This window comes from Canis aureus, chromosome 16 (assembly GCF_053574225.1).
Source record: "Canis aureus isolate CA01 chromosome 16, VMU_Caureus_v.1.0, whole genome shotgun sequence".
NCBI lineage: Eukaryota > Metazoa > Chordata > Mammalia > Carnivora > Canidae > Canis > Canis aureus.
In genome coordinates this window covers 13,732,876-13,748,602 of record NC_135626.1, presented here as the reverse complement: position 1 = coordinate 13,748,602, position 15,727 = coordinate 13,732,876, and the positions used below count along the sequence as shown (strand labels likewise).

The 15,727-nt window shown below is 43.1% G+C and overlaps 1 protein-coding gene across 5 annotated transcripts in view; it reads right to left on the bottom strand.

Annotated features, from left to right (window-relative positions):
• Positions 1–1,930: 1,930 nt before the first annotated feature.
• TRPV1 (transient receptor potential cation channel subfamily V member 1) overlaps positions 1,931–15,727 on the bottom strand; it is a 37,151-nt gene continuing 23,354 nt past the window's right edge. For 4 of the 5 annotated variants that reach the window (XM_077851660.1, XM_077851663.1, XM_077851661.1 and 1 more), the window contains 6 exons: positions 15,234–15,399; positions 14,729–14,795; positions 11,484–11,806; positions 9,913–10,040; positions 9,239–9,354; positions 1,931–2,867 (listed from right to left, as the gene is read on the bottom strand). In XM_077851660.1, coding sequence (XP_077707786.1) covers positions 2,695–2,867; positions 9,239–9,354; positions 9,913–10,040; positions 11,484–11,806; positions 14,729–14,795; positions 15,234–15,399 — 973 coding nt within the window. In that variant the 3' untranslated portion in view covers positions 1,931–2,694. The remainder of the gene's footprint in view (positions 2,868–9,238; positions 9,355–9,912; positions 10,041–11,483; positions 11,807–14,728; positions 14,796–15,233; positions 15,400–15,727) is intronic. The other variant, XM_077851662.1, reaches the window with a different exon arrangement.

Genomic DNA, 15,727 nt, shown 5'->3' with positions numbered 1-15,727 from the left:
ACAGTCCTCTGGAAGATGCTGCCACCCACCTGCTCAGGCAGGGGACCGACCCCGCTGAACAGAGGCATCAGGCATCCGCCTGGGCTCAAACCAAAGGCAACATTCCAGGCCGTGGAAACCCTGGCTGCACTCGCCAGGGGCTACAGGAGAGGCTGATTCCCCCCATGTTGGGGACCCACACAGCCCAGTGGCAGGAGCAGGGAGCTGGGAGTCTGGCCTTCTCCTCCCAAGCCTGGAACCCCTTCAAAGCCGGCATTGCCCACTCAGCCGTGACCGCCACATGGGTGACTTTGGAGTCACAGCTGCATCAATGTCCAGATACCCAGAAGGACCAACAAGCTTCTGCCCCCTGCAATCTGGCTGCTCATTCCCAGGAGCAGCCAAGGGCCATGCTCTGCCCACCCTTCACTGGGGACTTCAACTCCTTCCACAACAGCGACAGCGCTCTGAACAAGTAGAGCCCAAATAAAAAACCAACAGTGACAGAAGGGACCTTTTAAATGGGCTTTGCGTGCAGAGCAAAGCCCCCGAAGGGAGATGCAGCCCAGCCCAGGTGGGATGTGGCAATGAGAGGGAAAGGGCAGCCGCTGGGTATTTCCACCCCAACCCCAACCCTGCTTCCCGGAGGCCCGGATTTTAGACAGCCCCTAGACATCTGCCAACATACCCTATCTGGGCCCCCATCTCACCAGACTGGGGTCAGGGTCTGTCCACCCTGGACTGTAAAACACCCAACAGAGGACATACCAGGCAGGGATCAAGCACACTTTCACCTCCTCCCTGCACCTTCCAAGCCCTGCAGGCAGCTGGTCCTGCTGGCAGGTGCATAAGCTCTCCCTCCAAGAAAGAGGAGGAAGAGAAGTGGTCTCTGTGGGGTGAGTGCACACAGGGATGGGCCGACCCCTTGACCTGCCTAGGGAATGCCCCAACTTGGTGCAGTGAACAAGGAGGAAAGGGAGCCAGGCATAGCTCCAACCATAGCCTCTGGCCTGGCAGATCCACCCTGACAGTGGTCAGGAGAGGCTCTGCATCCTGGCATCCTCCCCATCGGGGATGATGGCTTGTGGCTCATCCTGCCTCCAGGTGATGGAGGGAGGGACATGAGGACAGAGAGAGAGAAATAAAGATTCAGTGACAGATAAAAGGGCAAAGAACAGGCTACTTGCATGTGTGACCTTCTTTAAACAACCCAGGTTTACACAAAAGGTTATGATCATCATTCATTTTAGAAAAGAACACCCACAACACTAAGGAGAGCACTTGATGGAATGAGTACTGGGTGTTATACTATATGTTGGCAAATTGAATTTAAATTAAAAATAGGGCAGCCTGGGTGGCACAGCGGTTTAAGTGCCGCCTTCAACCCGGGGTGTGATCCTGGAGACCCGGGATGGAGTCCCACATCTGGCTCCCTGCATGGAGCCTGCTTCTCCCTCTGCCTGTCTCTGCCTCTCTCTCTCTCTCTCTCTCTCTCTCTCTGTGTGTGTGTGTGTCTCTCATGAATAAATAAAATCTTTAAAAAAAATTAAAAGAACACCCACAAGATTCCTTCCAGCTCTAAGTAAGTTTGAAGGTTGACCCAATTTGAAGAAACTTGCAAATATCTGACATCTACATGACCCTTTTGGAAGAGGGCCTATAGGAAAAGGGAGGTCCCACAACAGGAAGCAAAAGCCCTCGTGTCTCTGTTCCCCAAGGAGGGACTGGCATGCCCCAGCCCATTTTTCTGCCAGATAGCCTGGCACCATGGTTAAGTTCCAGGCTTTAGAGTCAGACTGTCTGGGGTCAGACCCAGGCAACGGTTTTTATTGGCTGTGTAACCTTACTAACTATCCTAGACTCAGTAGTATATATACACACACACATACACACACACAGATCACAGAGTCCACTAGCTATGCTAGCCCAATGACTGGCACAAATTTCACACTTATTATGATACTTATATATTTATTTATTTACTTACTTACTCATTTATTTGATGGATGACAGGTGGGATGGAGGTGGAAGTATGTACCACTACAGGGGAGTGGGACTATGGTCACTACAAATGGAAGATCATTAAAAAATTCTTGCCACATGCTTTTGAGACATGGTTCTGTATTTTTATCTGAACAGCAATAGAGTTAATGTTTTTGGAACTGTGAAGTATCACACAGAAGGAAGAAGTCACTCTGGAAAAACCTGATTCTGGCAGAGCAGGAATAGGGCCAGCCTCCCCCACCTTCTCTGACAAATAAATGACATCACCCCCAGACCACTCTGTTCAGGGGAGGTAATTAAACACAATACAGAGAACAGCTTCAACATTTTACATCAAAGGACATGCTTTGTTCTAAGAAGTGTTTTCCTGGGCCTCATTTGCTTTTACTCAATAAAATAAATCAGGGGTATCACATATGTCCACACAAAGGTTCATCATTCATGATACTTAACAAAGTCGGTAAAAACATGAGAGCAAAATCCTTTCCTGGTGGGAGACTCACTTGCAGACAGTGGAGGGTATGAAGACTATCTCTTCCTATGCATCACCAATGCTTCACGCAGCTTGTCCAGATCAGGCAAGGAAAGTGCCTAGGCAGGCACAGACCAGGCCAGGCTGCTGAGAGTGCCCTATTGTTCCCTACACAGCCCCTCGGCAGCAGTGGGATATTCTGAGGCCCAACAATGTTAAGAGAACCCTAGACAGGTCCCTCACTTCTCCCCTAAACCAACAGGATCCTTGAAGATCTCAGCATCTTCTGGCTTGAGGGACCCTGCAAAGTGCCTCAGATGAACTTCCTCCGGTTGGGCAGGGTGCCTTTCTCTTGTACTTGCATCTCTTAAAAGGGGAACCAGGGAAAAGTTCTTCCAGTTTCTTCCTGAAACTGAAGGGTAAAATACCATTACTGCCTTGGATGCAGCCAGCAGGAATAAACACTTATTTGTTGGCCTTACCAACTTGTTGGTCTCTTAAAAGGAGACCCAGACATGTTAGTGCTTCCTAAGGTACATGGAGAGGTGCCATTTCCTCTTCCCTTGCCTGCTTAAGGAGCCTCATCCACTCTGGAGGATCCTAAATGCTATTCCTTCACCTCACCCTGACTTGCAGGGGCCTAATGAGAATCTCTTGCTTGCCTATCTCAGTCTCCATTTCCCCCCTGCCCACATGGGAAGAAGAGTAGTTCTCCACATAGCAACATAGGGGCCCCCATGGTATCTTCACATCAGGTCAGCCGTAGGGTGATGAACACCAGACAAAAGATCAGGACTTGGGGACCAGGCCCCACCCGGGCATAGAAGATTAGGAACAATGCCAAGGAAACTATGGTGACACTAGGCCTTGAGGTATATAGATAGATATAGATATAGATATAGATATAGATAGAGATAGAGATAGAGATAGAGATAGAGATAGAGATAGAGATAGAGATAGAGATAGATTAGATATAGATATAGATATAGATATAGATATAGATGATATATTGGCTCTCATGTGTGGGCAAGGAACTCCCTAAGAGAACCCAGGTGTCACCCCCATGGCCATCTTCAGCTTCCCAGCCACCTAGGCAAAATGACAACCAAGAGGGAAAGCTGCACATGTTCTCCTCCCACTCCCAGAGTCCTGGTCAGCCAAGTCCTCTTTGGCTACACCAGGTCTAATCTCTCTGGAAAACCAGCTTAAATTTATACCTCTCACCCTCAGGCCATGATTCAGACTCCTCTGCTGGTATCTAACACTGACCATGTGTCAAATGCATCAGGAATATGGGAGGCTGAGCCCATCATGACCACTCCAGCTGAATTCTCCCAGTCTTGGTGTTTGCCCCAGGCCTACAGGCTGACACTGGCCTGCCCCCAAACACAGTGCGATAGCAATTATCAACCGCCCAAGGAGGATCCATTGAAGGAGGATTTCATGGGGATATGAGCCAGGCCTCTTAGAGACACAATCTTCTAACTGGCTCAGTGTTGGGGACACTCAGCCTGAGACTGCTAGGCTCAGCTCCAGTCCAAAGGCCCTCAAAGGAGGCATGGGGCTCCCTGTGCCCACTTCCCACAATCCTGATGCCAAGATTCCCTTGAGTGCTCTACCTAGCTCAGCTACTAACTGTTTCTTCCTTGGCCTGTCTCTCATGAATTCCTTCACTCTTTTTCAATCATACACATGGTGTGGGTGGGAGAGTTCCTTGTTATCTGAATTATATGACTAGTCATTACTAAGGTGTCCACTGTTACAAAGTTGTACAAAAAACAAAATCCTCAGGAAATACTCACTAATTAATTATAAATGTAAAATCATGGAACCTCATGATTAGACATCTCCTACATCAACCCACGTAACATGAATGTGTGTATCTCTGCTACTTGGTCAATATACTTATTATTATCACAGTGAATGTGCAATGTTATAAACAGCCAACAATGTCATGCAAACACAATGCAAATCAACTGCAAAGTAAAACAACAAATCTTTAAATGATGTGAAGTTTCATGAAATCAGTAAGAAAGATGTTGGAAAACTGCTCAAATTATAGGCAAAGCCATCTCTGAGTGGCTCTGTAGCAAAGTTAGACCAGTAACAATTGAAGAGATAAGAAGTATCATGACGCGACACAGGAAGTGCTTTCAATGAAACTCGTGGGAAAATTATAGGATTACAGGAGGCTCTTGATAAAATAGATTTCTACTTCCAGCCCTGATGGAGTATCTAATATTGGGTGACCCACTATGCTCTAAACAACCATAAAACAGGACAAAATATATGCAGTAAATGTTTTCAGGCATAGGACACAGACTAAAAACTGCAATTGCTGAAAGAAGTGAAATTCACAAAGTGAGCCCCATGATTGCCCTGATGCTTTGCTTAAGGAAAATCTCTGAGTATGCTGTAGTAAGCTGGAGTACAAGCAGAGCATGGCAGTGCCTCTGAGCTAAGGAAGGAGAGATCAGAATTTTGGGTAGCTGAAACAACTAGAATCTGTGAGACAGGCACAGAAGAGGAAGAAGAAAGTGGGATGGAGGTCTAGAAGTCTCTGGGCTTGGGGCTTGACTATACTTGCACAATGTGAGACTGCATAAGGCTTATCAGACTGTGGCCACTATAGGGATAAAGGTTAGATAGAAACCCTAGAAGTTGAGCAGTACTGAGTGGAGAGACCTCCTTACCTTTTCTCTACTCTGAGGATCAGGCTAAAAATACCAGAAATGCCCTACTTACTCTATGTACCTATAGTAAGGTCTATGAGGGACCCACCCCAACAAAGCCTAAAATCAAGCCCTGAAAAGATCCTTAGTGGAAACAGTTTAGAGGTTGAGTCCCAAAAGTTTTATGGAATTGGCAAATACTTTGGCATTTCACATATCTACCATAATAAAGTTTAAAACTAAGCCTATACAAGTTTAGAGTGATTAATCAATAATTGAACTGCCAACTAAAAAATTCAATCCAGGATATCTACAGCATATTATCCACAATGCCCAGTATACAATTAAAAGTTACTAGACATGCAAAGAAACAGAGAAATGTAACTCACAATAAGAGAGGAGGAAAAGCAGTCAATAGAAACTGTCCCCAAGATGGCCAGATGTTGGATTTAGCAGAAATTTAAATCAGCTATTATCAACATGTTAAAAAAAAAAAAGGAAAATAGGATCTTGATGAGAGCACAGCTAGAGAATCTCAGTAAAGAAATGAAAACTATAAAAAAAAATAGGAATTCAAAAACCAAATAGTATAATACTTGAAATGGAATAGTCACTAGATGAGCTTAATAATAGTTTGGAGATGGCTAAGGATAGGATCAGTGAACTTGAAGACAAAACAAAAAATTACCAAATTTGAGAAACAGAAAAAAAATCAAGGAAAAATAAACAAAGCCTCAGAAACCTGTGGGACAATATCAAATGATCTAAAATACACGTAGGGGCACCTGGGTGGCTCAGTCAGTTGAGCACCCACCTCTTGATTTTGGCTAAGGTCACAATCTTGGGGTCCTGGGATCGAGCTCTGCATCAGGCTTCATGCTCAGCAGGGAGTCTGCTTGAGGATTTTCTCTCTCCTTCTGCCCCTCCCCTGCTTGCTCTCACTCACTCTCAAATAAACAAATAAAGTTTAAATAAAATAAATTAAATTAAATACATGTGACTGGAGTCCCAAAAAAAAGAAGATAGGGAGAATAAAACAAAATATATAATTCCCCAATTTGATGAAACATTGATATACAGATCTAAGAATCTAAGGCAAACCCTAAACAGGATAAAACCAAGAAAATCAAACCTAAGTACATTTTAGACTGCTGAAAAACAAAAATGAAGAGAATATTTTGAAAGCAGCCAGAGAAAAAAAGATAAATTACATACAGGAATTCAAATAATAGGCACCATTTCATCCATTCAAAACCAATGGCGGCCAGAAGATAATGGGAAAAAATAGTGTTGGAAAATTTTCGTTAAAAGAAAAAAAAAAAAAAAATCGGGATCCCTGGGTGGCGCAGCGGTTTGGCGCCTGCCTTTGGCCCAGGGCGCGATCCTGGAGACCCGGGATCGAATCCCACGTCGGGCTCCCGGTGCATGGAGCCTGCTTCTCCCTCTGCCTGTGTCTCTGCCTCTCTCTCTCTCTCTGTGACTATCATAAATAAATAAAAATTAAAAAAAAAAAAGAAAAAAAAATCTGTTAACCCAGAATTCTTTATTCAGTGAAAATATCCTTCAAACATGAGAATGAAATTTACATTTTCAGGTAAATAGAAGCTGGCATCAAACTGATTGACAGTGATAGAAATTAGATAAGTAGTTACCCAGGATGAAGAAGGTGAAACTGATTGCAAGAAGGCATTAGAGTACTTTGTGGCACAACGGAAATGTTCTATATCTTGAGTGGGGTGGTGGTTGCCTGAGTGCACATTTGCCAAAACTAACCAAACTATACATTTATGCCAAAACTAACCAAACTATACATTTAAAATGTGTGCATTTTGTTGTATGTAAATTATACCTCAATAAACTATTAAGTTTATAAAACATTAAAAAAATGAGTTTCTCTAAGAAGCAATATCAAATGTGAAAGATGCAGTATTATGCTATCAGGCAGGTTGATCTGAAAAATTGTGCCCCTTCCCCTACCCTACCAAAAAAAAAAAAAATCCCAAACTGTCAACACCTGATTCATTCTCTATTCAAGAATTAGTAACATCAGCAAAATGGTAAAGTAGGTCACTCCCAAAACCTAGGCCTCAACAAAAACATCCAAAAAACAGAAACTTTGAAACCAATGTTGTTTCAACTCTGGGAAATAGTCCAACGTTTATAGCAACCAAGCAAATGCTGAATCATTTTTAAAAATCAATGTAAAAGTGATAAGGAACTGAAACTATAGAACTCTTACCAAAAAACATAGGAGAAAACTTTCAAGATATTGAATTTGGTGATAATTTCTTAAATGTTACACCAAAAGAATAAGCAACAAAAGGAAAGAATAGATAAATTGAGCTTCATCAAAATAAAAACTTTCACATCAAAGGACAAGTCACAGAATAGAAGAAAACACTGGCAGATGATATACCTGATAAAGGATTAATATCCAGAATGTATAAAGAACTTTTATAACTCAACAACAGGAACAAAAGAAGTATTTAAATGAGCAGAGAGCTCAAATAGGCATTTCTCCAAGGAATATTTATAATGACAAATGAGCATATGAAAAAATGTTCAAAATCATTACTCATTAGGGAAATGAAAATCAAAGACACAATGAGATACTGATTCACATCCATTAGGATGGCTAAAACAACTACCACCACTGCAACAAAAACCCAGAAAATAGCAAGTGTTGGTGAGGATGTGGAACCCTCATGTATTGCTGGTAGGAATATGCAGTAATGTAGCTGCTTTAGAAAACAGTTTGGCAGTTCCTTAAAAAGTTAAACATAGAATTGCCATATGACTCAGCAGTTTCATTTCTATCCCAAAAAACTGAAGAAGGGCACTTGGGTGGCTCAGTCAGATAAATATCTGACTCTTGATTTCAGCTCAGGTCATGACATCAGGGTCATGAGATTGAGCCCCACACCGTCAGGCTCCATGCTGGGTGTAGAACCTGCTTAAGATTTTCTCCCTCTGCCCCACCTCACCTCTGCCTCTCTATGAATAAATAAATAGTTTAAAAAAGAACTGAAGGAAAAAAGTCAAACAGAATCTTGTACATCAATGTTTATAGCATTATTCATAATATCCAAAAAGGTGGACACAATCCTAATGTTGATTGAACAGATGAAATGGATAAATAAAATATGATATATACCTACAATGGAATATTTTTGAGCCAGACATAAAAGGTGTGGTTCCATTTATGTGAGGTATTTATCCTAGGCAAACTCACAGAGACAGAAAGTAGAATAGAAGTTACCAGAGGCTGGAGGAGGGAGAAATAGGAGCAATTGTTCAATAGGTACAGAGTTTCTGTTTGAAATATTGAAAATGTTTTGGAAATAGTAGCGAAGGTTGCATAGTATTGTGGATGTAATTAATACCAATGAATTGTACACTTAAAAATAGTTAAAATGGCAACTTTTGTATTGTATATATTTTAGCACCATTTTCTAAAAGCTAAAAAGAAATAATTAGTGCAGAATTATAATTACAACTCAAAATGTATTCAATTCAAACTAGGTTTGCTTCATTTTTAAGTAAATGTTCTCAATTACACCTTTAATTTAACATGTACTACTAGATGTTTACCATTAACTAATAAAGGACCTTTTTTCTGGTAGTGATTTTCTGCAGAGCATTTCTGCTTTATGATATACTCGTTACTCTTCCCATTCTTCCTCTGCCAGCTGGATGCATTCATGGAAGGTGAGATTTTGCCAATACCTGCTTGTGTCCATAAGCCTCACAGAACTGAATGTAGACACTGAGTATGAGGAATGGGAAGAGGAGACAGGGCAGCCCACAACGAGGCCAGCTGTCTCAGATGGCTGTATATGAGATGGACTGCTTCCACTGGGGCACTTGAGGACAGATGCCTGGACCAGGGTGTTGGCGGAGCTGGTGAACATGGGCATGTGGCAGTTAGCTGTACAGAAATGTGTGAGAGTACACAAGAGTGCCTGTGATTGAGTGTGTGCAGGTGGTTGGCCCTCTTCCAGCATCCAGGCTATGGGGTGAAGAAGTCCAGCAAGGAGCAAGGAATCCCAAGGCTTTACCTGCCCAACATCAGGCCACCTCCATGCCACATCACCCTTCCCTCACACCTCACCTCTGCCTGACCGCAGGGAGAAGCTCAGGGTGCGCTTGATGCCCTCACAGTTCCCAGGGTCTTCATTGATGATACCTACATTGGTGTTCCAAGTGGTCCAGTTGACCTCATCCACCCTGCAGGGCAAGGAGACAAGGGAGCTGATGGCTTAAAAGCCATGCCTAGCTTCCCACATTGAGGGCTTGGTGCCACAAGTCAATCCCAAAAAGCCCATAGACCAGGATGGGGAGACATAGCTGATAGAGGGAGGGTTGTGAGGGTCCTGCATTCTGGACACCACCCTCAAAGCTGTGTTCTCTGACCACATCATAAGGCCCAGGGACTTTAAATGCTGTATTCTTGGTTCTGACCCTGATCACTAGATGACCCCTTTTGGACACCTCATTTTCCAGTAGGTTTCCTATGCCCACATTAAGTCCTTGATGCCTGCAGCTGAGCCTCAGGGTAGTCCCTGTACCTACCTACAGCTGACTTGGGAGAGTCCCCTATGTTCATGACTCATCCCAGGAGGCCCTTAGGCAGGTTTCTGTATCCACAGCTAACTCCAGGTGAGTTCCCTATGCCCCCAAAGTCCCAGAATGTCCTCTGTACCCATAGCTGGCTCTGGGTAGATCCCTGATACCCATAGCTAAGCTCCTGAGCTCCCTTAGCTTGATTTCCTGCCTGGGCATTACCTGAAACACCACCTGTAGTCATCCTTGCCGTCAGGTGTATACCCCACCTGCAACAGCTTGCCTGAGCGGAAGGCCTTCCTCATACACTTAAGGAAGCTCTTCTCCGTGTCCAGGATGGTGATAGCTCTCTGTGAGAGGGCAGAGAGACAGAGGGCTTAGTCAGGGGCTGCCCTTGGCTGCCAGCAGGGCTTCCAAGATCAGCCTCTCCAGAGTTTCTCCCAGCCCCAGTGCCCCCAAGCTGGACCTCTAGCACCTTCTACATCAGGCTTGTTTTCCAGCAAGTACACTGTAGCCCAGCAGGTATATACTCCAAGCTCAGCCCATCCAGCCCAGACCTGCCCAGGCACTGCTGGTGCCTGCCAGGTTGGGTTGGGGCAGGGCCTCCCATGAGTGATGTGGAGTGTCCAGCCCCAGACTCTTCCCTGAAGTGCCCACAGAGGGGCAGATAGTATAGTTGTTAAGAGCAGGATCACAAATGGGACTACTTGGCTTGAATCCTGATTGTGCTACTTCCTGCAGATAGTCCCCAACTTAAAATGGTTCAACTTAATGATTTTCAATTTTACGATCGTGCAAAAGTAATATGTGTTCAGCAGAAACCATACTTCAAGATTTGAGTGTGGATCTTTTCCCAGGATAGCAAAATATGGTACAATCCTATTGCATGACTGGACTGGGAACTCCCAGTTCAGTCATGCGATCACAAGGTTCAACAACCAGTACACTTAGAACCACTCTGTACCCATACAACCATTCTGTTTTTCACTTTTATTATAGTATTCAACACATTTCTTGATTATAAATCCAATACCTTATTATAAATAGGCTTTGTGTTAGATGATTTTGCCTAACTGTAGGCTAATGTTAATATTCTAAGCACATTTAAAGTAGGCTGGGCTATGTTGTGATATTCAGGAGGTTCAGTGTATTGAATATATTTTTAAATTACAGTGGTTTATTGGGATGTAATCCCACTGTAAATTGAGGAAGATCTGTAGTTAACTTGAACATATACCTAACATCTCTACACATCAGTGCCTTTATTTAAAAAATGAGAATAGTAATGGTAGCCACTTGATAGCATTGTTGTGAGAATTAAATGAGAGCATTAAAACACTTAGAACAATACCGTGTATAGAGTTAATGTTACTTAATAAGAATGATAATTTTATTACTGTGCTAGTAATAAAAGGTAGATGTGGACTAGATGGCTAAAAATGCAGCTGTTAGGACTCATCCCATTTTAGCTTCTCCCCCTAAGTCTGGTCTCTGGTGTCCATTCTAGACCAAGCTCCTGTGAGGTGCATACCACATGGGGCTGAGCCCTCCATCTCCTGCCCCTGGGGACTGCCCAGCCACAGTAAACACAATGTCTATGAACACTAATTGATGATGCTTGGGAGGGAAACACTGCAGGAGAGATCAGAAGGAAGTCAACTAGGGGAGATGCTGCTGCTTGATCCCCCAGGACTGACTGTGCTCTCTGCCCTTCCTCAAACCCTATAGGGTTTCATATATCCAGCTGTGTTAAGCAGCAGACACAGCAGTAGACACCCTCTTGCTACACTTACCTGTAGTTTCCATATGTTCTTGCTCTCCTGTGCGATCTTGTTGACAGTCTCACCCATGAGGGCAATGAGCATGTTGAGTAGAAGGATATAGGTGAGAATCACGTAGGCCAGCAATAGGATGATGAAGACAGCCTTGAAGTCATAGTTCTCGGTGAACTCCAGGTCGCCCATACCGATGGTAAACTTGAAGAGCTCCAGACACGTGGAGTACAGGCTATTGTAGGAGCTGTCAGGTGGCCGGCAGCCAGGCCCTCGCCACCTATGCAATGTGGACTCAGTCGGCACAGAGTTATTCTTCCCATCCTCAATCAGCGTCACCACCGCTATAGGGCATGGGGAGAGAAAAGTGCAGCTGGATGGAAGCCAAGACAGATCCCCCAGCAGACACACCACCATATCCCTTGATGGGTCTCCAGCAGGGATGCTGCTTGGCCATATGGCATCTTTGTGTGGATTTAGAAAGAGAAAAACAGCTCTCTTCTCCAGAACTATCAGGAAATTGCCATATTATAGTTGACCTTTGAACAACATGGGTTTGAACTGCATGAGTCCACTTATATACAGGTTTTATTCAAAAAATACCATACAGTGTTTTTGATTCAAAAAAATACCATAACTATTTTCTGTATGATTTTATTAATAACATTTTCTCTAGCTTATTTTATTATAAGAATACAGTATATAATACACCTAACATATAAAAACATGTGTTAATCAACTGTTTATATTCTTGGTAAGGCTTCTGATCAACAATGGGCTATTACTAAAGTTTTGGGGGAGTCAAAAGTTATTTACAGATTTTTGATTGTGCAAGAGATTGATGTTCCTAATCTCCATGGTGTTCAAGGGACAACTATACTGTTTTGTTACAATAAGAACTTTATTGTAATCTGCTAGGAAAAAAAAACTGTTAAAATAAATATGCAAATCTATATATACAATGTGAATAGAGTCATCTTTGTGCAGCACATGACCTGCCTAACTTTATATATCAGTCCCGAATCCACACCCAGCTTCTCAATCATAATCTTTCTGAATGTGCCCCTTAGAAGGTGACCCAGAGTCAGCCCCATTCTAGAACGATGGGGACTAAGCAGCTCAGAACAGAATGGCCTCTTGCTGTGTGCTACACTTTTCTTTGGGAAATAGAATCTGGGGCCTAAGAGCTTTTGTAGCAGTTATGCCCCACGGTTACTTCATATCCAGTATCCATTAACCTACATGCCAAGTCCCTTCCGTGGGTACTGATAGACCAAAGCCTTCAGACCAGGTGCCAGAGCCCACACACATCTCTATCAGTCAAAGCTGTCCATAACTCTGAGACAGAGATTCCAAAACAGGCTGTGGGGTGGGGACAGGGGAGGGTCTATGTGAACCATGTAAGTGCAGGACTCAGATGAGGATCAAAGCAGAACCAGGTGCCCAGAAATGCTGTGAATATGTCAGAAGGACACAGGAGCCAGCTTGAAGAGGCTCCCAAAGATGATTATTCAGACAATCTCAGCATCAAGATAGATGGTGATGGTAAAAATTACAACCTATTTAACAAAGTGAGAATCCACGAAAAATGAAACAAAACCAGAAAAGAATCTGTGAGGGCATGATGAAATAAATAACAAATGCATGTAGAATGGAAAACTCTTCCCTACAATAGAATGCTAGCTAATAAATGTAGAAGGAATGACAGAGTTAGAAAATCATCATCTGGCAACCATTAGAATTAAGTGATTCAGGTGAGAATCATCAGTGGATTCTAACACTACCAGTTAAAAGTCTGATGAGAAACAGGATATTTACCTAGTCCCAAAGCACCTCCTTACAAATTACTTATTGATTCCAAAGGGAAAGATAATTACCTTACAGGAATCTAGCAGACCCATCAAAACCAAGTAATTAAAGTAATTAAACGTAACGTCACTAGAGATGGGCTAAACAAATGTGGGACTCCTGATACAATGCACTGAGGAAGACACATATTCCTTGATATTTGAATAAAAAATGCACAACTGAATCTAATTGTGAGGAAGCATCAGACAAACCCAAATTGAGAAACATTGTAAAAACTAACTTTTACTTATCAAAAATCTAAGGTCACAAAAGACAAGGAAAGACTGAGGAGCCACTTCAGATTAAAGGTAACTAAAGAGACATGACAACTGAATGTAGTGCATGATCTGGAATTCTCACTTCTGTAAAGGATATTATTAGGACAATTGGTGAAATTTGATAAGGCTGGTAGATTAGTTTATACTATTGTATTGATGGTTATTTCCTTATTTTGATCATTATACATTGTTTATGTAAGAAAATCTTATTGTTTTTAGGAAATGCAGGCTTTATCCAATAGTAAAGGGCTGATCATGTCTGCAGCTCACTTTTTTTTTTTTAGCGTGGTGGTGGTGATGGTGTGTGTACATGTGTGTGCATGTGTAGCAGAAAGAGGAAGTAATTTTTAAATGTAAAATTTGGGGAACTGGGTAGTAAGTACAGAAAAGTTATTTGTACTATTCTTGCAACTTTTGTGAAAATATGAAATAATGTCAAAATAAAAAGTTAAAAGGGAAACTTGGATGGCTCAGTCAGTTAAGTGCCAATTCTTGATTTTTGCTCAAGTCACGATCTGCGGATCATGAGGTCAAGCTCTGTGCTGGACTTAAAACCTGCTTAAGATTCTCTCTCTCAAATGAGTGGGAAATATCAGTGAGGGTAACAGAACATGAGAGACTCCTAACTCTGGGAAACAAACAAGGGGTGGTGGAAAGGGAGGTGGGAGGAGGGTTAGAGTGACTGGGTGACAGGCACTGAGGGGGGCACTTGACGGGATGAGCACTGGGTGTTATGCTATATGTTGGCAAATCGAACTCCAATAAAAAAGTATATACAAAAAAAATATTCTCTCTCTCCCTTTCCCTCTGCCCCTCCCCTGGTCATTCTCTCTCTCTCTCTCTTTCTCTCTCTCTCTCTCTCTCTTAAAATAAAATAAAATAAAATGTTAAAAAAAAAACTAAGCCAAAATGTAGCTATACTATAGGCAAGCAGAACTTCATACCTCTAAAATTTCTTACAATATTTTATGAATTGCATTTCCAGGTTTCCTGACCATTTCTGTGTTCTCTATTTTCCAGCTCTGTCACCTGCAGATACATAATCCCAGGGGCCTCTCCCCACCCAGCCCCTGCAGAGTCCTCAGGAAACTGAGGTGAATAGGAGCTCTGCCCACCACCAGCCCTGAGCAAGCCCATTACCTGTGGAAAACCCGAACAAGAAAACAAGGTAGACAAACATGAAGCGACACAAGTCTCTCAGGATCATCTGCAGGAGAGAGCAGACTTGTCAGAACCCCAGTCCAGTCCTAGGCAAGGCCAAGGGGAGGGTCAGGACTATGTAATCCTGGTTGTTTATCTTGAGCCCAAGTGAACTAGAGAACATGCAGGAGGGTTTGGTTTGGTGGTTCTCAGTTCTGGTGTCATGGGGAAATCATCTACACCTCCCCACTCCTTGGCCTTTGTTCTAGTGGGAGAGAGGTCCTGGTATATAGAGGAGTCAGGTTTCAAAGGAGCCCCAAATCTGGGTCAGGGCCAGGTTGCCTGATTCTTGAGGAATTAGCTGGGAAATTGGGTCCTGAGCTAAACCAGAACCTTCCCAGATATTGTAATATCCACAGAGGGTGGACAGAGTTTGTAGACCATATCCCACATGCCCATGGTATAAACTGACTCTGTGGAGAACTACCTGGACACCGACACCCACCTTCTCAATCATAACAGCATAGATGCCCATCTGCTGGAAGCCGCGGGTGTAGTAGAGCATGTTGGTCCAGCCCATGGCCAGGGAGAACACCATAGAGGCCACGTACTCCTTGTGGTGGCAGAAGTACAGCACCACGGTCCCCAGCATGAACAGTGACTGCACAAAACTGAAGGTGGAAGGATAGGAAGCTTCATCTACAAGCACCGAGGAGGCCTGATCCCTCAGAAGCACAGACCACAGGCTGTGGCACAAGCTAGGGTTGGTTGTCCTGTCTCCTTTAGCCCATGATTCTCAGTAGGAACAACATCTTCTCCAAGGGGGCAAAACTTGGTTAGGGGGTGCAGAATCTTATTCTCTTTTTGTAGAAAGCACAAATATTAATACAGTACATAGACAACTATACTGTATATTTGTAGTATTAGATTTCATGAAAGGGGCAATTAGGAAAAAACATCTAAAAAGGCAATAATGAAGAAAGAATAAGAAACAATTCT